The following is a 22379-nucleotide window of genomic DNA, read 5'->3' as shown; positions in this document are numbered from 1 at the left end:
TGTCCTGATGCATGGGATGCTGGCTAACCTCAAATCCTTCCTGGGAAGTGACAGACAGCTGTGTCTCTCTGGGTGCCAAATGCATGCCCAGGCCACTGATACCCTCTCGCTCCATGGAGTCATCTCCTGCTGTGACAAAAGCCAGATAGGTGATGACCTATTTGTTTAGACATTCAGGAATAGCTGTGTGGCTTATGTATTTTTAACATTCTTACATGCCAGATTTCACATTGCAAAATTTAGTTTTGTTGGTACACTTAATTTTTAAATACCCTGTATACAATATTTTAAAATGTGGTATCTGTGTGAGCTGGGATTAGTGCATCCTGGAGAAGTAGAAAAGCAGAGGACACTGTCAGCTGAAAGGATATTTCCAAATTGTTGATCCACAAAAGGGGAAAAAGAAATCATCTTTGGGAAGAGACTTAGCCAAGAAATGTACAAGGTGACCTCCAGAGGTCCTTTCCAACCTAATTTACTGTATGATTCTATGAAGTCCTAGTTGTAAATGGGATGCATAAACAAAAGCTCAATTCACTTGTATCTTTATGGCAAACAAGGATATATTTGTGGTGAACAAATCTAATCACAGTGTGAGCCCATAGGGAACCTGACTGCAAAAGCTGTGAGGCTGTTCAGTCATCATGTAAGACCACAGGGAAACCAGATGTACCAGGATTCTCCCACTGCGTCTACTGAAACTCAATCCCTGAGGCATTAAAAGGTTATGGAAAAAAGGGAGCAAATATAGCACATGTTCAGTAATCCTCTTTTCAGAGTGGGATTTTTAGACATGGGTTTATGGGGTTAGTACTGTACTCCACATGGAATTCAAGTGCTTCAGTGCAAAGCCCTAAATGCGAATTACGTCAACTCCTGCCCAAGTCAACATTTTGAAAATATTAAGATTTGAGAGCCAGAATAAAAAACTTTGTTGCACGTGGAGTTCCCATTGGCATCAGTGGTAATTTAAGACAAGGTCAAAGACAAAATACAGGTTTGGTTGCAGTAGTTACGCTGATAGGATGGAGAGGTCACTGTCATTTGACCAGAAGTGCACCTTGCACAAGGTGGTGCTCATGGGGAACTGCAGACACATTAGACTCCATCCCCATCTTTTTCCTTAGAAAAATATTAGCTGAATTATTTATTGTGATAACTGAATGCCAAATTTTCATCTGGTTAAAAAACTGCCTGAAGTTGCTGAAATCAGTGCAGTCATCCTGATTTAAATTCATTCTGAACAGAAAACACAAGAGGCTTCATTCTGACCTTGCACCAGCCCTTATAATTCTGTGTAATGCAGTAGAATTATTCTTGATTTCCATTTATGTGAAAATCTAAATTGGTTCTTAAAATAGATTCTTTTTTCTCTCTCAGTCTGCTACCAATAAATTATTTGACCTACATCTTAATAAATATTAGAAAAAAATATTCTCCCCAAAATATTCTTATTCCACAAATACACATCAGAACAAGTGTATTCAACTTAGACTCCATTGTTTTGCCCCCCCCCCCCCCAAATTTATCAACCAAGGCAAAGGGAAATCCACCAGACAGCCCACTCTCAAGGACACCATACTAATATAAAGTGCCTCCTCACACACTTTAAATGTATGTGTGCTGCACACATTTGATGTACATCTGCTTATCTTTCTGCCTTGTTGTTCCTATTACTTTAGTAATAAGAGCAATCTGTTTTGTGTCTGTGTCAAACTGTTCCTCAAGAACTCCCCTCACCTAGTCTACATGAGGATCTGTGTATTAAATGAGAACGTCATAAATTTTCTTTGCCTGTCCAGAAGTAACACTGAAATCCCAGTAAAAAGGATTACATGTTCTCAATTTCAGAAGGGCCAGCAAGGAAATTATTATAGCTGTAGATAGAAATGTAAAGCACTAGAAATCTGAACTTTTATGGGTTTTGCCAGAGGTTTCTCTGCTTAACTCCCAATACCTTTAGTAGGAATTAAGAATTAAAATCTCTTCCACTTCCAAAGGAATACTGACCTTTGAATAGTGAATGTAGATCATGTGATCACTTTATGCACACTACCAAAATAATCTGAAATTGGCTGTACATAATAGTTGTCAGACTCCTGCCTTAATATATCATAATGTCAACTGTCGTAACTCAGGACAATGAAAATTACCTGATTTGGTATTAAATATGGGCCTTGGGAAATAAATGTCATAGAAACAGGGCAAAGAGGCTCTGACAGACATACCTTAAATACACTCTCTTTCATGCAGTAGTAGGTGAGCAATTCGCTCCATAAGAGTTCCATGTCCTCTTTCAGCACTGAGTTTTTGTTTTCTCATTATCTGGTGATGAAAACCCGCTTTCCCTTTGTCCTGTGCTTCAAAAGCTGCACTCTGGTTTCACATGAAATAAATACCAAGGAAATAAACCTCATGAGTGAAAGACTGTGTCTTTCATTTTTTGAAACAGTTGATCCCTGCCACCTGCTTACAGTAACTATTTCTGGTCTTATTACAAAGGCTGAGAAATGTGTAGCTTTTATAGAACTGGTACATTTGTAAAGAGTTTTATTAGTACATACATTACTCTAAACTTACCACAGAAATAATAGAAACCTACACTAGTTCCAAAAATTCCTTCTAGGATGTTCATACTGAACAGACCAGAACAAATCTTTCACCATCCCCTGGTAGAGAGACTTCATAAATCCTTTCTTAAAACTGCTATATAATGCGGTTTTATTCACATTACAGAATACCTAAGCCCTAAACCATAATGCTGAGTCAAAGTCTACTAGACTTGTATCTCTTTCTTCACTTCAGCACTTGGAAGTCCAATGTTAAAATCTCAACATATTCTTAGTACGAGTAATTATTCATCCTATTATTATTCTTGTAATTTTAATTTCAAAAACCAGACATGATTAAACATGTAGGGTTTTTACATTAAAAAAAAGCTATTAGCTTTATTTTCTTTTTTGAAAGATACCGAACTTTATCTGTTCACTAGGAGCCATATTTGAATAACCATACTCCCAGCTTACAGATTTTTAAGGAAAGGTTAGAGAGTTTAAAGACTGAAAACCTACTTTACCTTAAAATAGTTTTGGTTTCAGTAGGTTCATAATTGTACTTCAAGACTGCCAAGTAAAGCAGAAGTCTGAAAGATTTCATAATTAAGACCTTTAGTTTTGCTCTCTCCAACTTATCTCTGTATCCACTGAAGGCTATCCCAGCTTCATTTATTATCTAACTATTGTCTAAATTGGTCAAAAGTGAATTTGAATCTAGCCTTGCAATTTCATTAATTCTGTGTTCTCAATTGCCTCTGTCTGGGTGTGACACCAGAAAATAACTTCTTACATTCCTGCAGCCAGTTTTTTCTTCTGATTTCTTCTATCTTACTCCAGAATGGCTACTAAGTTACCTTCTCTTTTTTAGCTTTTAATTCTCTTTCAGCATCACCAAGTTTTCCCAAGATGTGATCCATGTTTTGGTAACTAAGCCACTTGGGCAAGTAAATCATTCTGACCAATTGCCAGATCTTCTTGTCTCAAGGTCTTCCATTTTATTTCAGATTGTCAGCATTTCATTATGTTCATTATGGTTGGCCTTGTGACAATGTCCTTTGAAAATTCAATGCGATAAAAACATTAGGAAAAAAAGAAAGAACTGCTCTATTTTCAATATAGAGTGTGCAGGTTGAAACTGGTTTATCTTGAGGACCCGTGATATCAAAGAGAATTCATAAGTTTTACATAAATTCCTCAAATTGCCACAGTTTTGTTATGCATGCATATTTATGAAAAGATATTGTACAAATAGAGAGATACAGTATATCAACTAAAAGTTCCGTTAGCTTTTGAAGTGTTACATTAATACCAAATTTACAATGTAGCATAGAATTACACAAGAGGTATGTTTTACTTGGCTACTGCTGGTATTGTACTGTGAGGAACAGTGTTGAATCATTAAAAGAGTGCTTTTTTGTCCAATTACATATCTCAGATTAGGAAAAGCAGATTACTGTTATTTAGATCTCTTATTTGTACCTTTTGATTTAATAATGGAGAATAAGTTCAGTGAGGCTTAATAAAATTATGTAGTGAGGAACTGTAAGAGTTTAAAGTAGTTTCATGGTTTAAATATCTAAAACATGACTTGAACAGAATTTAGGACGTAAACCCTCCAAAAAAGGACCCAGAAATCCCTCAGTGCAGCAACAGCAAGACTTATCAGTGCTCACTTTTCAATTGACATTTACACTTTAGACCTGAGGTTGCAAGCTTTCCATTCATGTGCAGAACTGCCCAAGAGTTTGAAGTGCAGAATCTCTGCGATCCAGACGTGAGACAGAGCATAACCTAAATATCTCAGTCCCAGCAATGTCCTTACAAGAGTCTGATCTGAGTGATGTGCTCAGGTAAGGTGCATCAGCAGCAGTGCTGAGCACAGTGAATGTACAAGTGCTGTAGGAAGTCCAGCTTTTCCATATCAACCTAGGAGTTACATCGCACAAAATAGAAGATCTGGAATTGAAGCCCAGTCTGCCACCTCCAAAAAAAGTTGCCTGGAGTACTAGGCAATACAATCCTGGAAAGCATGGTCTCCTGTTTATCTTGGACCCTCTATATGTAAAAATGCAAGAGCAATGACACAGGGAGGGTGGGATGTGGGCAAGAGAGATGGACTCCCTTGCCTGCTACTTAGGAAACCTGCCTCTTATGGCAAGATTTAAGTCCTGGTCCCTGCTCCATGGCCTGACATTTTGTAGTTGACCAGAAAACAAAGCAAAATCAGCACTAAACAATCTAGGTATCTGGGACCAGATCACATGTGTTTCTCCTGCCAGCAGACTGTCTTATCTAGTACAGTGCAACACTCTGTTTCAGCTCAATTTTTCACCCTTTTCTTTAAATACCACACTCAAACATTGCCTGACTATATGCAAATACTAGTTCAATCAAGCAAAAGATACTGCCATTTTTTAACATTAGGCTTGACTAGTTTTGTAGGTGACATCTCAAATAAAACATTCATTCTTTCATACCTCCATGAAACAGGCAATGCAGTAATAAATTTATATTTATAGTTTTACAGTTGCATCAGAGCTGCATTCATGCAGTTCCTCCTACTGTGCCCTCACAGTACTGTTCTGATAGTATCTGCAGAACTCAAACTGTTGTGTTTCTTAAAACAGTTTACTGAGAGAGAACTGTTCTCTGCATCCTTGCAAGTATTAAACTTAAAATTATTTCTCCTTGTTCTACATATAAATGAGAACATTTCATGTTTAATATCCAACAAACTGACAAAATGGGACCATGGCATTAGGTTCTAGGTATCAAATTAGTCGCAGTGAACAGATAACAGCTAAGCTGACACACAAATATCCAACACTATTTTCACTTTCTAGATCATAAGATCTGAAGCTCTCTAGAAGAACATATATTCATGGTGGTTACTTGCAAAACCAGTGTTCACCCTTTGTCTCAGACATTCCAGATTTGACTCTCCATTTTCTCAATCTTATGCATTCAAAAGTGTTCAGCAGTATACCTTTTTAAACAAGTCATATTTTCTTTATGGAGCTTTAAATCAATCCAGAGTCATTGCGCTGTAGCATATATATATATATATACACTACATATATACATATATATATTTATATATATATATGCATGCATATATATATAAATCCATATATATAAAACAGTTACACTCTATGTATTAAATTAAAATAAATTTTGAACCATAAATGTATAGGAAGGCTAATGCCTAGATGTAAACTGGTCATATCAGCAAAAAATAAGTATTTCTTACATTAACACTGTTAATTTTTGTCCCTAAGCATAGCCTAAAAGTTCTTTGAAAGCTGTCAGTGACAGTTATACTATTTTATCCTATTATTTTTGAATCCCCCCTCAATAAATTGCTAGAAATAGAAAATTCTATTGCCAAACAGAATCTCTAATCCTACAACATACTGTCCATTCTATGTTTCACCTCTAACCTGACCTTAAAGATTGAAGAAAATGGAAGTATTTATATATGTCAGCTCTACAAAAGTGATTAATTTGATATATATCCCTATGCACTAATAATAGTCATGCAAATAGTTCTATGAGCACAGGAAGAAATGGAGCAGTAACTGCAGCAGAGACCAGGAGGAGCTCAGCAGTGTGGCTCTTCATTGGTTTGATATGAACCGGTCAATAGAATGTGTGTAGCCTGCCAGCATGGTCTTTGCTTCTTGCCATTCTGCCCTGGATACTGAAACCATGGTGCCATATCCAGCGTCCTGTTCATCTCCACAGCTCAGCTCGGCCAAGCCTGCTCACAAAGAGTTCAGACTGGAAAGAGATTAAGACTCCAGGTCATGACCAGTTTTGACCAGCAGATGAATCACTGCATGCTGAAGCCTCAGTTACAGACCATGGTCCTTAGGGAGTGGTGGCCATTCTGAAAGTGGTGACCAGCCAAGGCAAAAAGGCAAACTCTAGGACAAGCAGCCAACACCCACATTCACAAAATTTATCGGAACCTCGCCTGCCTCTGAGACCTTTCTTCTCACCTATCAGACTTCACTAAAATCAGCCTCTAGGTTTCAAAGGCAGTGAAGGAAAGGAAATGTACATAAATTCACTTAGGCGTTATATAGCTTCATGACAGAAAGTATATGAAAAATAATGAACCATTATCACTCCTTTCATTAAGCCCCAGCCACATCCTAATGATCTCTAGTGAGCCAACAGCACTAAAAGAGATGGGAGCAATACCTGCCACCCCAGCAGGCCCCTCAGCCTGACAAAGAAGCATTCTGCACATATCCATACATGCTGAAAAACAATGAAAGAGCTTGGGATAGAGGAGGTTTACATGACTGGTAAATGTGCATCTCATACATGAGGCTGTCTATGCTTAATATTGGATGCAGCTCAGCTGGAAGAAGTCATCCTTCCCCTGTCTTTCAAGCCTTTTCAGGTTTCTCTCTCAAGGCAAGCATTCTGTACTGTAATGTCACTAACCCCATTCATTTTGTTCCATGGTGTTCCACTGGCGCCTGTAATGGTGATAGGAAAAAAGTGTTCCTGAATGCTGTGATTGGCACTGCTAATGACCATGACACTGCAGAGCTGCTGTGTGCTTCAGCAGGGTTAGCTGATTTCAAGACTTGAATTTCCATTTAGCAACGTAAACTAGGAGCATTGCATAGTCTGTGAAAAAAACATTTTATTGAAAAATCAAATGTTAAAATAGCATAGACAAAAGGAGTATAAAACGTATCTGAAAAGGGGTGAGATGCACAAACAACACAAATCAAACACTTCACTTCAAAAAAGAAAATCTACAAGCTCTCTAACGCTTCTAAAATCACAGTAACGGATCCCACACTGCAGTAACTTAAAAGAGCTTTCTATCTTAGTGGTCCTGAGGTGCTGATCTGCACTGGCTGGAAATCCTGTGTGGAAGTGCTCCCCTTCTATCCAAACGTGATTGATACAGTGTCAGAAGGTAAGACTTGAGAACAAGAGTCAACCAAAGAAGCCAAGACTGCTTAGCTATGCATCAGAACCAGCAAGTCATTAGCATGGCCCTGAGTCAGCACTTCCCATTCAACTTTGAAACTCTGAAAGACTTTCTACCTGTTTTTCACCAGATTGCTTTCATATTATTGGTTAGATAAGCCTCATGCAAAAATCATGCCTTTCAGCCACAGTAATTTAGTCATCAACTCCTAACTGTGTTCAGCATCGCTCCTTTCAACTATTTTGGTTGCTGAATTGTAACACTGTGATTTATTCACATTACTGGATGTTGTGCAGGGAAAAACAAATCAGCAAATGGAATGTATTTAAAGTAGTTGAAAGACATATTGTAATGTAGTTTATACTAAAAAATGTGCAACGAATGCGAATAATTAAACTGCAGATGAAAATACATTAAACAAATGAATCACTATTTCTGTAAGATTATTCCCTGTGTCTGTGTGTATGCTTCAACAAAAGTCCCATCTACAAGATTTGTAACGAATGGTATTTTATTTTTTGTAATGAAGAAAGAAGAAATTATTTTCTTTCCTGTTCCACATTCAATTACCAAAGCACCAACAGGTTTTCTGGCATAGAAAGAGGGTGGAGAAAGTGGATATAGCAGGAACTTCAATAAGCTTGGTTTACATTCTCTTGACATTCTGGCAAGAGGTTCCTTCTCCTCCCAAGGCATGCAGGCAATAACAGCAAGCGTCCTTCTGAGGTCAGTAGTTCAGACACTGAACTGAGGTGTAGACACTGTTACTGAGGTGTTTTTACAGTGCTGCCCATATTAACTAAAAACTAGAATAAGAATTTCAATACTTCCCACTAACAACACTGCAAGTTCAGAAAAATTCACATTAAAAGATTTGTTATACAGGAATACAAGGCAGTGCTTACCCTCTGCTATTAAAAAAAAAAAAACCAAAACAATGAAACAACCCAAAACTTGAGCTAAACAAATTAAAGATTAAATTTTGAATATTACATTATTTATAAATATGATTTATATCGAGAGATCCAAGATAACAATATTAGAGAAATAGTCTCAACTATTCTCAACCATTCAAAAATATTATCTCAACAAATGCATCTACTTGGAATTACTACTTCAGATACTGTTAAGTTCCTTGGTTTTTTCCTTCTGTGGAGCTCAGTCACCGATTTGCATCTCTGTAGATGTGACTGGCTCTGTCTCTTTTAAGTGAATCGTTATCACTCCTCCTTGGCTGTGAAAGCAAGCACTTTGGTAATTTTTCAGCACAGGACAACATATATATGGTGCACAAACAAGAGACCACATATGGACACTTGACTCTCTAACACTCTCTTTTCTCTTTCCCCTCTAAATTATATATGTAAAACCACCATTTGTGAAGTCCAGCAATTTAAAAATTTATCTTATCTTTTTCCAGGCACAAGTAATTAGCAGTGCAATTTAACATTGATAATTACTCACGGCTACAGTTAAGTTCATTTGCATTTCTAACTACCTGATATGCAAGTGAAGTCCACACTACCTAAATTGCACAACAGTTTAACACTGTATCTACAAAACAGATGCAAAACATGTGTCCAGTCTTTCAAAGGTAGTCCTAATGAACAAACTCGTAAAAGGTGTTTAAAAGCTTGAGGATACAGGAAAGTATCTAAAGGGATTTTCAGAAGCATATTGGGGCCTCACTCCCATTAGAGAAACATAGAGAAGTTTTCCTCTGAAGGACAAAGCCTTTTTCATATGCTCAGCTAATAAGCATATGTGTATTTGCACTTAAACCTTAATTTACCCCTGTGTAAACATGCAACATAGATCTATTTTTAAGAATAAAAATTAAGTATCAAAAGGTAATTATGAAATATTTTTTTAACATACTGAATTGTGTTCTTGAGAAATATTTATAAAACATCTGAGGATCTGGCTGAATATTAACATTGAAAAAATACAATTATTATCCATAAGAATTGTTCTAGTCACATGAACATAATTTTGTTATAGGTGAAAACACGCATCACTGAGTGGAGACCACTAGAGAGATTTTCAGTATGGGTGAAATTTACATCTGTGCTGAGAGCCAACCCAGGAGGCAGACACTGCCAACAAATGTCTTTGCTCTGTAAACAATTTACCAAGGACAGGAACCAAATATATTGCAGGTGAAATTCTCTATTGTGCAAGGGTCCTGCACAGGTCTTCATGTTATACAAGTCCTACTTAAATACTACTCCAAAGTTGCAAAATCTACTGCACAGGCAAGAAATTTCTCTTGGAAGAATTCCTTGAGCCCTTTGAAAAGGATGTACTTTGATAGCATCAATCATAGTCTCTTAAGCAATAAATCTTGTGCTGGCCTCTGCACAGGATTGGGCACACCTTGCAGATTATCTCTCCTGTTTTGCAGAAATGTTGGAAAACCTACAATGCTTCAGAGTTTGCATTATGCAGACTGGATTGACATTGCATATATACAAACTTCAAGACAGTGTGTAAACACATTAGTTACTGAAATGGTCAAGACAAAAGGGACATGAATACTTTATGTTTAGGTATTCACGACTTCTGGCCCCATGCTGAAATCCTCATCCCACTGAAATAGTTGAGAGATGTTACTGACCTTGGTGAGGCCAATATCTCACCTCATCTTTTCAACTGATAGTTACTTGTCATCTCTAGCCTGTCTTCTAGCCTCAGACTCTATTAGTGAAATTTCTCTGTGTCAGACTTCTCAGAAACCTCTCCCATTCTGAGGAAAAAGTTCAAAACAATGAGAATCACCCTGCATCCTCACCTGGCTTACAATTGTGGTATAGGGTTTCAGGGCACATATCCTCAAAAGAAATCAGGTGGCAAGTACCCCAAATGCCACTTACACGTCAACAAAATTCTTCTGTATTCTCCTGTCCCCCACCCCAGCACCCAAATTCCTGGCACCTTGGCCACATGCACCTAAGCATCACTACCACCTCATGGGAATGAGCTGCCCAGATCTGCAGATTATGCCAAAGACTGAGAATATCAAAGTAGGGCTCTCCAATAAGATGATCTTGATCTGTGAATGGACCTAGTGCATCCAATTCACTAGACACAGCTCCTTGGTCATTCTTAAACAGTATTTAAATTGGAAAAAAAATAAACAACTGGAATACAGGATCCTCAGTCATCAGCAACAAAGCTGAGTATTTCACCAGTTACTTTCTTGACCATGATTATTAAATAACTCCAACAGGACTAAATGAAAGAGCTCCGTACCATAACCATCAAGAACTTTGCAGCAGAGTTGTCCAAACCTGGCGATGGTTCGCATCTTTGATCTAATTCAGAAAATCAGGGAAATAATCTTGGGTCTCTCATTTTCTCATGAAAGCTCTGATCAGTGTGCTGATAGCTCTAATGGGCACATCAACACTCTTGTGTATGCTTTACTCACACTTCTCTTACACTCTCTCCCTTTACCCTTCCTTCTTGGGAAACAGCAGTATGTAAGTAAAACAAACAAGCAAACAAACAAACAACCCCAAACTAACAAACAGAAAAGGTAGGGAAAGATATTTACTTCCCTGAGAGTAATCACTTCTTTCTTCTGAGATGCCTGTATGGGACACAGGTCCCCTGTGTTTTTGAACATCCTTCTTGTTGCCCTTAGTGTTGCCCCCCCTATATTGTGTAGTGGGCAGTTTATTCAGGATCCAGGATCCTTCCTTTTGCCAAAGCCCCAAGAAATTCTTCTTTGCTACCCCTAATCCACTCACTTTGCAAACAAGGGCTGCCTTACTTTTTTTTTTTTCTGAACCTTTCATATCTCTAGCACAGCTGTTTTGAAGAACTAGTCAGCACAGACCTCTTCACCTGTCATTACAGATCTCTTCTTCTCCACACCTTCCAATTGCACATTCATTTCCAGGTTCTTGCTTCATGGAGCCATCTTTGTCAGCATCTGCCTTCGCCTCCCAGATTCCCAACCCCATGACTTCTGGATTTTTTTACCTCCATGGAGGATGTGACCTGCTCCTGGTGCAACAGCTTAACACAGCAATACGTCACTCCACCAGAAATCTCTTACTTTGTAGCAACGGTTTCTCTTGCCTGTCTTTACTCTTACAATAAAAGAATAAAGTTCAAGCCATAGGATGGCTTTTAGACTTGTGAGTCAGATGATCTGCTCTCTAATGCATGTCTTCTTCGACATTGACTATGACGGAAAACTAGCTGTCACTTCAGTCTGGATGTCTACATTTTGTTGAACAAAATTAGAGCACTGGTTCTCAGGTTACACCTATGATGACGAATTAATGCTGAACTGGTGGTTGAATTCTGAATGAATTCTGAAGTCCACAGATTACTTCTAAGCAGTCTGTGATAGGTCTAAAAGGAAAGCAAGTTTTAAAATGTTATAATGCAATAAAATTCTGTGACAACTCTAAGAAAGCACAGACAGAAAAGGTTAAAACCTACTGCACTGAATCTATTTTATTACAATGATGATCACATTGTATTGTTTACTCTTAACAAAAAAACATATATCAGAGTGCAAGAATAGGCCCTGACCATACAGTCATCCTGTAGCACATATTATAAGTCTTCCAAATCTTGCATTGCAAATGTTTCATTTTCATGCATGGCTTTTAGAGAATTCTTTGCTATATTAGACAGACTATTAAAGTGCCTGCTCTTGCTGCCTTAGCTACTTGCCCTTCACGTTTTAAGAATTACTTTAAAAGTCACGGTCTATGTCACTGTGGATACCTATATTTAACAAGAGAAAAAGGATAGCTGGAGAGGTCTGCTTAGCTTAAGTGACTGGGACATGAAAAGTGCATCTTGAACTAGTAGCTTTAATAACCACCCAACACCTACCACGCCAAAGATGAGCACCAACATGAAGTTGTCGTAATTACATTAACAGAAAAAAATAAAAAATTGTGTAGTACCTGAGCTTTGTGTGGGTTTTCTGCCTAAGAATAAATTTTAGCTGAAACAAGTCACATGCTATGTTGGTTTTAAATAACTGTGTTTTCCAGTGGCTGCAGACCTCTGGGCTTGGTCAGACTGTTACTGAAGTTGCTTTTGTGGTTTGGCCACCAATTCCAATGCCTTTTAGTAAGTGCCAAAAAAAGAACCTAAACTTGACAACAGCCTTAAAAAATGCCTGTAGTCTACTAACGGTCTCATAGATGTGACACACATTATGAATCAACCCCATAAATCTGTCCCCCAGAAGGATTTATTCTGCCTTGAACAGAAGCTCCCAGTGAAGAAGTTCCTCAGGATCCAAATCTCTCGACCCAAAACAAGCTGTTCCTCAACTGCCTTGCAGTCAAAGCGAATTACTCTTGGGGCACGGCTTTCATGTTCCCACTTCTCCCGGATAAACTTCCACACAAACCGAAGAGGCGGGAGGGCGGAGGAACGTGCTCTTTCAAGCCTTATCCAAATCCTTCCCGCTCCCTCCTGGTTTTACAGCGGTGGCACCAGCGGGTGCGGGGGCCGGCGGGAGGCCCCTGCGGCGGCCCAGGCCACAGCCCGCCGCCTCCCAGCGCCGCCGCCTCGGCCCCCCGGCCCGCATGACATCATCGGGACGGCTCGGGATCGATCCCCGCCGGCCGCCGGTTCGGGCGGGCGCTCCTCCGCGGCGGCCGCCGCTGCCGCCCTGCGCGCCCAGGGGGAACGCCGGCCCTGCCGCGGACGGAACGGGCTAACATCGGATCCATCCCCGCCGCCATGAAGCGAGAGCGCTGACGGCTCTGCGCCGGCTTCGGGCTGCGCGTCGGGAAGCCGCTCCACGGGCTGCGGGGGGCGAAGGTGCGGTGTCCTCACGGCCCCGCGGCGAATGCGCCCTCCACGAACAACGGCACTTATTAAGGAGTCCTGCCTCGCTCGGGGGTCAGGAAGAAGGAATTCACCGGGTGGGAATCGGGAGAGAGGAAAAGGAGCCACGAGCGGAAAGATCAGGCAGCGGCAGCTGAAGGAAACCGCCCGGTCCCTCTCCTGACACAGGCTGCAACGCGCAACGCGGCGGGCGCCTCCAGACCCCTATTGCAATCGAATGGGGCGGGAGGGGAAGCCCAGCGGCATAAACAAGGAGCACAGGACCTGATTCCTTCCCCTCCCTTTCCTCACTGGCTTGCCCAGGCTCGCCAGTAAATCCAGCTCGGCTATGCATCGCGATGGGAACGTGCTGCCAAGGAGGCTGCCTTCCCATCACTGAGGATGCTGCCTTCCCCTCACTGAGGAGGCTGCTGCTGCCGCCGGGGCTGCCCGAACAGCACTGAGGACGCTGCTGCCGCCGCGGAGGTTGCCGTGCCCTCACTGAGACAGCCGCAGCTGCCGCCGCCGAGGCTGCCGTGCCCTCATCGAGACGGCCTCCGCCGCTGCGTTACTGGGAGAGATTGTAGCGCTGCGACAGGGGAGGACGGGGCTCGGCGCGCAGGGGGGAGGCGCGGCGAGCATGCGCCGCCAGAGCCACTGACTGGATCTTCGGCCAAGGTACCGAGGTAAAAAAAAAAAAAAAAAAAAAAAAAAAAAAAAAAAAAAGGGAAAAAAGGAAAAGGATTGAAAGAAGCATGAAAGACAGCAGAGGAGAATAGAAAAGACCGCCAGGATAAAGCAGCCCTCGGTCGGCGGCAAGCAGCGGCTCTGGCATGTGGGGATCTCCGGCACCAACAGGTAGGAGGAGAGGGGCTGGGGGCGGCGAGGGCTGCCGCGGCTGCAGGTGCGTGCGGGGAGGGCTCCCCCGCTCAGGGAGCGGGCCTGGGGGGTGATTTCCAAAGAAGCGGCATGATGAAAGCGCTCACAGACAATGCCTCTTCCGCTCACCCCAGCTCCCCGCCGCGGGGGGCTCTCGCACGGCTCCGGCAGATGCGGCTGATGCCAAGCAGCGGCACCCGGGCTGCCTTGCAGTGCGGCGCAGTCCAGCCCTGCATGGCGGGGCGAGGGGGAGCGGCTGTGCCCGTGAGTGTGTATGTGTGTGTCAGCGGCGGTGTGAGGGTGCCAGCGAGCGCCGGGTGTGCAGCGTGCGGGAGTGTGTGCGGAGGCAGGGCCGGCCGCCGCGGGGACAGATCCACGGAGGAGGGGGAGCGGCGGGGCTGGCGGGAGGGGGAGGGGGAGCCTGATTTCATGGTTTTAAAACGATGCCATGATCTGATCAGCCTCTGTTTACACAGCAGCAATCAGGCTCTTTTGTGGACGGTAAGAATGGAAGGATTTTTGCTGGGATTCAGTGGGAATATCCTTTGTACACCCGAGGTGGCATAGGAAACACTTCGTGTGAATAACGGAGGAGCCTGATCATGACTGCTGTGGCTCCTGTCCCTGGCTCTGGAGGGAGAAAAAAAGAAAAACAAACCCCCCAAAACCCCAGCAACAGACAGTTCTTTATTTTATTTTATTGCATGAAACGTGTTCTGGTAGGATTCACTGGGAGGATTAGTGGGAACCGCGGAGCCCTAATTAGCTTAAAAAAAATATCAATTTATATGTTTATCTAAGCATAACCAAAACTAACCCTCCCAAAAGGATGGGCATTAAATCTTGGCTGCGTTGCCTATTTTTGCTCAGTATTTACACTGACCGTTGCTTATTATGAATTATGTCGAGGCTTTAACGATTTGCATTAAAGCGGGGGAGGGGGGGAACGACACCCTAAAGCATACTGCTGTCGACTGTCTGGATACCTGTTTATCTAAAAGCCTAAATGATGAAATTATAGTTTATAGAAGGAAGGGAGGGGGATCATGAATGCTGCTTCTCTTACAATATGCATAAACTAACACTGTGCTTAATGTGCTTTGGTGACTTGGGTTAAAAAACATAAATTCTGCAGGCTTTCTTTGGGTGTGATCCGTATCAACGTAGCAGCTGCCTCTTAAAACATTGACAAATACAGTAGACATAAAATAAATGTAGGTAATGTGAAAATATCAGTGCTCTTTGGGGATTTTTAAAAAAGATGTCAGTGATTAACTCTTGGACTCACAAACTGGGAATCTTTTGATTCATAAAATCTCTGAGGCTTTCACTGTGACATTATATGTGCTACCAAATATAAGGGGCATTGGTCAGTTGGAAACTGTAATAAGCCAAATCTGTCAATAATCAATCATACTAAAGAGTAAGTATATTAAAAAAAAAGCCTCATGATTTTTAAAAACAAACAATAGTACTCAAATTTACAACTTCATTTGATCTCCATAAATTAACATCTTTGTTAGCACTTTCTGACATCATTTTGTGTTAACTTAAGAACTGATAGCTCGTTTTTTTTCAGATATTTTGATGGCATGACAAATCAGAAAGAAGAGGATGTACTGTATGACTAGACACAAGATCAGTTCTGTTTGTGGATTACATTTTCAGTAAGATGTATGGATCTATTTTTTCCTTGTTCTTAAATATAGATCATGAGACTTGACTGAGGCAATATACATATCATCCATCCATCTATGGCGAACTACAGCCATGCAGCTGACAACATTTTACAAAATCTCTCTCCTTTAACAGCTTTTCTGAAACTGACTTCACTGGGTTTCATAATAGGAGTCAGTGTTGTGGGTAACCTTCTGATCTCCATTTTGCTAGTCAAAGATAAGACCTTGCATAGAGCTCCTTACTACTTCCTGTTGGATCTTTGCTGCTCAGATATCCTCAGATCTGCAATTTGTTTCCCATTTGTTTTCACCTCTGTGAAAAATGGCTCTACTTGGACGTATGGGACTCTTACTTGCAAGGTGATTGCCTTTTTGGGGGTTTTGTCCTGCTTTCACACTGCTTTCATGTTATTCTGCATAAGCGTCACAAGATACTTAGCTATTGCCCACCACCGTTTTTATACGAAAAGACTGACCTTCTGGACTTGTTTGGCTGTTATCTGTATGGTTTGGACTCTCTCTGTAGCCATGGCTTTCCCCCCAGTTTTAGATGTGGGCACCTACTCGTTCATTAGGGAGGAAGACCAATGCACTTTCCAGCATCGTTCCTTCAGGGCTAATGATTCCTTGGGATTTATGCTTCTTCTTGCCCTTATCCTCCTAGCCACACAGCTTGTCTACCTCAAGCTGATATTTTTTGTTCACGATCGCAGGAAAATGAAGCCAGTCCAGTTTGTTGCAGCAGTGAGCCAGAACTGGACTTTTCATGGTCCTGGAGCGAGTGGTCAAGCAGCTGCTAATTGGCTGGCTGGATTCGGAAGGGGTCCCACACCTCCAACCTTGTTGGGAATCAGGCAAAATGCGAACACCACGGGCAGGAGGAGGCTACTGGTTTTAGATGAGTTCAAAATGGAGAAGAGAATCAGCAGAATGTTCTACATCATGACATTTCTCTTTCTGACCTTGTGGGGTCCCTATTTGGTAGCCTGTTACTGGAGAGTTTTTGCAAGAGGGCCTGTAGTACCTGGGGGATTTCTAACGGCCGCTGTCTGGATGAGTTTTGCCCAAGCTGGAATCAATCCTTTTGTCTGCATTTTCTCCAACAGGGAGCTGAGGCGCTGTTTCAGCACAACCCTTCTTTACTGCAGAAAATCCAGGTTACCAAGGGAACCTTACTGTGTTATATGAGGGAGCATCTGTAAATCTTTAGCCTTGTGAAACACTACCATTCTCTGCTAAGCAATTGTGGCCTGTAGCCATGTCTTGAGGAGAAAATCAAGAACGGGATGTCAGCAGCTGTAAGGATTTGGGCAACATTCTGCAGTCTTTGCAATAGCTCACCTCTAATCCTGTTTTAAACCTAAACATGTTCCTGCTGACCACTGCTGAAGGTTTGTAATTAAGAACAAAGGACTGAACTACTGCCCTGAATTCCTTTATGTGGTTGAAATCTAGATTATGAAAGTAGCAGGTGCTAAGTATCAGTGCTAAATGCTGTGTATATCACTACATAAAATAAGAACATCAGAAAGATTAGCATTGGACATCTTAATAAATTGATATGAGGTTAATGTGTTGATAAAACTAATTTTAGACATCTGAAGACCTTTAAAACATTTCATACAATTATTATTTTGCAAAGACTGAAAACTGGGGACTCAAGTACTGTAACTGATTAAAGATGTGCCATGCATTATTGGATTATCACACTTACAGATCTGTTTGCCTTGTGAGTAAGTTTTGAGGAGCATTCCAAAGCAGTATTTTTGTTCAGATTTCGAATTTAATTTTTTTTCCAAATATATTACTCTTTCTAAATACCATTTTCCTTAACAGTGAAATTACTAACATTTAACTGTATTCTGTGTTTTTTGCTGATTTGGTATAAAGTTTAATAGACTCTTATTTATATTTTCTAAAAAGCTAGATATCAGTCTGTTAGGCAACGTTAACAACAATATCCAGTCATAATTGAAGAGTTATAATTATACAGAATAAACACATGTTGCCTTAAAGGGTTATCTAGTATCTTCCATTTTGTTTAGCATTGAAGCAAATAAGCAAGGAAAATTGAATCAGTAACTCTGGTCAGTCATTTGGGAGTGCATGAAAGATCACTTAGTCCTCTTTTTTCCTTTTTACTCCAATGGTTCCCAAAATCAATATGCACATCACTGGGATTATATGATTTTTTTCTAGGTGTACCGCCCTTTCTAGTTTGTTCTGAAAAACACAGGCAGTTGATGTATGTTTATATTTTGAGACAGCTGTCATGGGGAGACCGCAGCCTTAGTATGATATCTTGCACAATTTGTGAAGCATTTATTCTACTGAAGGCACAGTCTTGTTTATATTTTCTGCACATTTTGGTGTATTGGTTGTTTTAAATTATTTAAGTTTTAACTTGTGAAAGCATATACTATGATTTCTTAGTGTTTTAGAAATACATTAGAGTCTGTGAGTCTTTCCTTCTTTCAGATACAGATGTGTGGATTTCAATATAAAGTTGCATTTGCCAAAATTTACCTGTGTAGCTTGTTAATTTTCTTGGAATAAAATTTTACATTTTTCCAGTTATACAATTAACCTTTTTTATTTTGTCTAGTGAGCTAGCATGAAGTACTGAGAATGTAGCCATTATGAATTATTATCCTTTACAGTCACTGTATTCCCAAACTGTAAATGCATGAATGGTGGGGACCACAGGATTGATAAATTATATTATCTACAGTAGCACTATTGTGTAGTTTATCATAATTACCCATCTATCTGTTCTAATATGTCAGTTATATTTAAAGTTACAACACAGTATTTAACATTAGCTTCACAGTTTAATTTTGGAATATGTGTATATTTGAAGCACAACATCATGAGTTGGTCAATCATAAAACCACAGATTTTTCTTAATTTTGGGAGAGGCAAAACTAGAGGTCTTAATTCAGTATTGGTATATCTTGTCCTTTGTTGCAGTTTTATGACCAGCAAGTTAATATATAAATACACAAGCAGCAATCAATAATGGAAATACTTAAATTTGTATGATAACATTATACAACATATGCAACAATTCAGACAGTTGTGTCTATATGTGATCAGACAACTTGATCAAAGATTTGATGAGCAATCTGTTTGACCTCACATACACTTTTATACTGAGGTTGATTGGTTGAGAGGCATGGCTTTATATACTGTGTTGAAACAGAAAAATTGCTAAAATAATGAGTCCTCATCAGTATAAGAATGTTTTAGAACGTAATTTGAAATGGGACCAATAAACTTCTACCAAAAGGACATTTTTATTACACTGAAAAAGGCTTTGAAATTAAGGTAGTTAAGCAGTTTTCAGAGATAGCAAGAAGGAATAAAAACTGGATTGTATGTTGAGAAAAATTCTGAAAGTCATCCCACTTAAGTTTATTAAAAGGTTGATTGGCAATAACTTCAGTCTAATTTCTATAAAATAGTAACCTTTACAAGGAACATAGATATTACATATTGTAATAAAGAAGTACATATAAATAAAGTTGTAAATAATGTTATAGTTGTAGATGTAGTCAGTTCTGAGGATTAGCCAGAAAATTTTCAACTACAAAATTTCAAAAGCTGCAAATCTGGGGCCTGACCTAACTCCTGATAAAGTCAGTTGGTGTTTTCCCATTAACTTCATTCGTAGCAGAAGCAGGCCCTAACATTTCTATAGTACTATGCTTCTGAAATACTAAGAAGGCTGTATTTACTATGCAGTGGGAAAAGAGAAAAAAAATTAAAAATATTTCCCTGGAAGTTTTGCAAGCAGTAACTGATGTAAATTAAAATAATAAACAGTAAATAAGTCTGAAAGCAAATATTTTGATAAATGTTTTTCTTTTGATATGAATATAATTCCTTTGGCTATATGAAAATACGCAACTGTATTACTACCTGACAGAGGACAGGTACTTTTTCTTTAGTGAATTTTTATAATTGTTCCAGTAAGAAGTCTTGTGACAGAAGTATTTTATTTTTCTCCAGCATTAAAAGGACAAGGGGATGTTCAGTGAAATTAAAAGCCAACATATGAAGTAACGTTTTATGCAAAGTTATTACTCAATGGAACTCACTGGCACAGAATGTCAAGTAGTTTAGAGAGATTCCTACAAGAACTATATGTATGCATGAATTAAAGCAGTGCTTGCAGTTTTTGTCATCAGTGTCATTTTGATCCTAGTCAGCATATCAAAACTAATGTATTAAGGTATAAATTCAAAGGAGCAAGAAGATTCATTCCAATTCATACACTGTTGTGTCACAATATGAAAAGCCTTTTGCTTTCATTTTAGTACAGGAGCTAAGCTATTGCCAAAGCTAGAATACAGGGCTGGTAGTTACTCTTTTCAGAATAGCAAAGAATATCACACTATTTTATATCTGCGTTGATCTTTAATGCTCATGGGTAATGTGAAGTTAACGGTTTTAATTTTTTGATGACAAAAAAAGAGTAAGAACAAATTCCCTGGAGAAAAAGCTGTCTGTCCCTGTTGCTTTCCTGCCCTCTCTAGCCCCACCAGTCCTTTGACAACCTCTCCATCAATCCTTCTACAAGAGTAAATGTTTCCTATACTGAGTGTTGTATTTATCCTGCTCCTTGAGAAGTATGTCAGCCATCCCTCCTCCCCAGTAGATAAGATCCTGCAGCACCTTCCCAGTGTTTGTCAGTGTCTGCGTTCCCTTCCTGAGGACAGAGAGGGACCGCCAGTTCCTTCCAGCTGGTTTTGCAGCTCATGGAGTCATCATCTCAGGGCACTTGGCTAGTGCACTGGGGTTCTCTATCTTTTGTCTTTGGTCATGAAGCAGATCCGGTTTCGGCTGTGCAGAGGAAAATGAGAATTGGGAGGGGACAGCAGGAAACAAGTTTCTCAAATCCTTCATAATGAAACCACTGTTTTTGTTACATTGCCCAAGGGCATATTATTTTTTAAAAGCGTATTTGGTGTTAATGACCCTCTAAATAAATAAAATGTACATTTAGCCAATAAATGCAAGTTTTTTGGTACAGCTACAAAATCTTATTATAAAATGGCTTTCTGTCAGTCTCTAGGCCTTGGGGGCAGAGGAGTCCACTCTGTCTCCTTTTAGGTTCATTGTGTTTGTTCACTTGTATTGCTTTTGCTTTGCCTTTCAAGCATGTCCACATTTTATTTATATTAACAAGAATCCAGTATTGCAGCAAGCTGTTATTACACATGGGTTTAAAAAAATTGTATAAAAGGGAACTGATGATTTTTGAGGTGAGTTAGGGAGGTATTTCAACAAGCAATTGGTTTTTAGCAAATGTTGAATAAGAAGGTGGGTTGCTGGTCTCTTTCATAGTTACACAGTCAGCTCTCAATTATTGAAGCTATAAATGGAGTAGACTAACCTGCACAGAGCTAACACATAGGTAATACAAAGCATGTCCACATTAGATAAGAATTTCCTATGTGTATTACATTTATCAAGGAATGAAGTTAAGATGAAGTAAAAAGTGAGATCAGAAATTCAAAGAAGAATGGTGGGTGTTTTTCCTTTTTTTTCCTGCTTTGTTTTAGCATAGCACTGCTAATCTGCAACCTGGGTTACACACCCACATACAACTGAGAGTTGCCTGTACAATTCTGCATAGCACATAGACAACTTCCTTCTAGTTTATATTCATTGAGAGCTGTATGAGTGCACACTACTAATCTGATTGACTTTTTCAGAGGAAAGAGAAGGCTTAGTCTGAGATACTGTTCTTCAAAATTAAATTCAATAGAGGTTCTCTGCTTTTGTATACTGAAGTGATCTTGAGTGTGAAGAAATCAGTGATCTAAATCAGTAATGATCATAAGCATTCTCTGGCCATGACCATTAAAAACAGTACAAGATGACATTTTGCAATGCATATGCCAGCAACAAATCAAAGAGTTTGATATTATACACCGAGACTTTCTTTGAGTGGCCTGAAAATAGCTCATGCTTTATATTTAGAAAAAATATGATGAAGCTCTCCACTTAAATGGATAAAATCTTTAACTAGCCAGTGTAGAAGAAGAAGGGTGAACTTTAAAGATTGCTCATTATAAATAGTGAAGAGTTTTTGTGGTGTTTTTGTTCGACTGAACTGGGTAATTACATAAGTATATGATGATCAAAGGAGTCTCACAGTTAGATTTTTTAGTATTCTAAAAAGGAAATAAGTAACAACAGTCTTCAGACATTTGAAATTAAATAATTACAGTCATCTATATGTTTCATAAAATTTAGATAACAAAATAATTATTTACATTTTTAGGACTTAGTGATTTTATGTAGTTAAAGAACAGTATCTTTAGTGAATTGGCTGATTCAGTGCAATGAGAGACTTCTTCATATCACAGGTTTTGTACTATGCTTTGTACTTGATAAGTATGAGATATATAAAAATAGAATTTATTTGATATAATCTTCAACAAACTCTGCAATAGGTACAACAAAACTTCTCCAAATGTTAGGCAAATTACT

At 39.6% G+C, this 22379-nt stretch overlaps 1 protein-coding gene across 3 annotated transcripts; it reads left to right on the top strand.

Annotated features, from left to right (window-relative positions):
• The first annotated feature begins 12997 nt into the window (after positions 1-12997).
• Positions 12998-19723, top strand: GPR85 (G protein-coupled receptor 85). Of its 3 annotated transcripts, none has more exons than XM_064655997.1 (2): positions 12998-14178; positions 15779-19723. In XM_064655997.1, the coding sequence occupies exon 2, from the start codon at positions 15954-15956 to the stop codon at positions 17064-17066; it is 1113 nt and encodes a 370-aa protein (XP_064512067.1). In that variant the 5' UTR covers positions 12998-14178; positions 15779-15953; the 3' UTR covers positions 17067-19723. The 3 variants fall into 3 exon arrangements, with proteins under 3 accessions (XP_064512067.1, XP_064512069.1, XP_064512070.1); XM_064655999.1 differs by lacking the exon at positions 12998-14178 and adding an exon at positions 14195-14463; XM_064656000.1 differs by lacking the exon at positions 12998-14178 and adding an exon at positions 14619-14700.
• The last annotated feature ends 2656 nt before the right edge of the window (positions 19724-22379 follow it).

The sequence above is a fragment of the Pseudopipra pipra genome, chromosome 5 (assembly GCF_036250125.1).
Source record: "Pseudopipra pipra isolate bDixPip1 chromosome 5, bDixPip1.hap1, whole genome shotgun sequence".
NCBI classification, from domain to species: Eukaryota; Metazoa; Chordata; class Aves; order Passeriformes; family Pipridae; genus Pseudopipra; species Pseudopipra pipra.
This window is presented reverse-complemented; position numbering and strand designations above follow the sequence as displayed.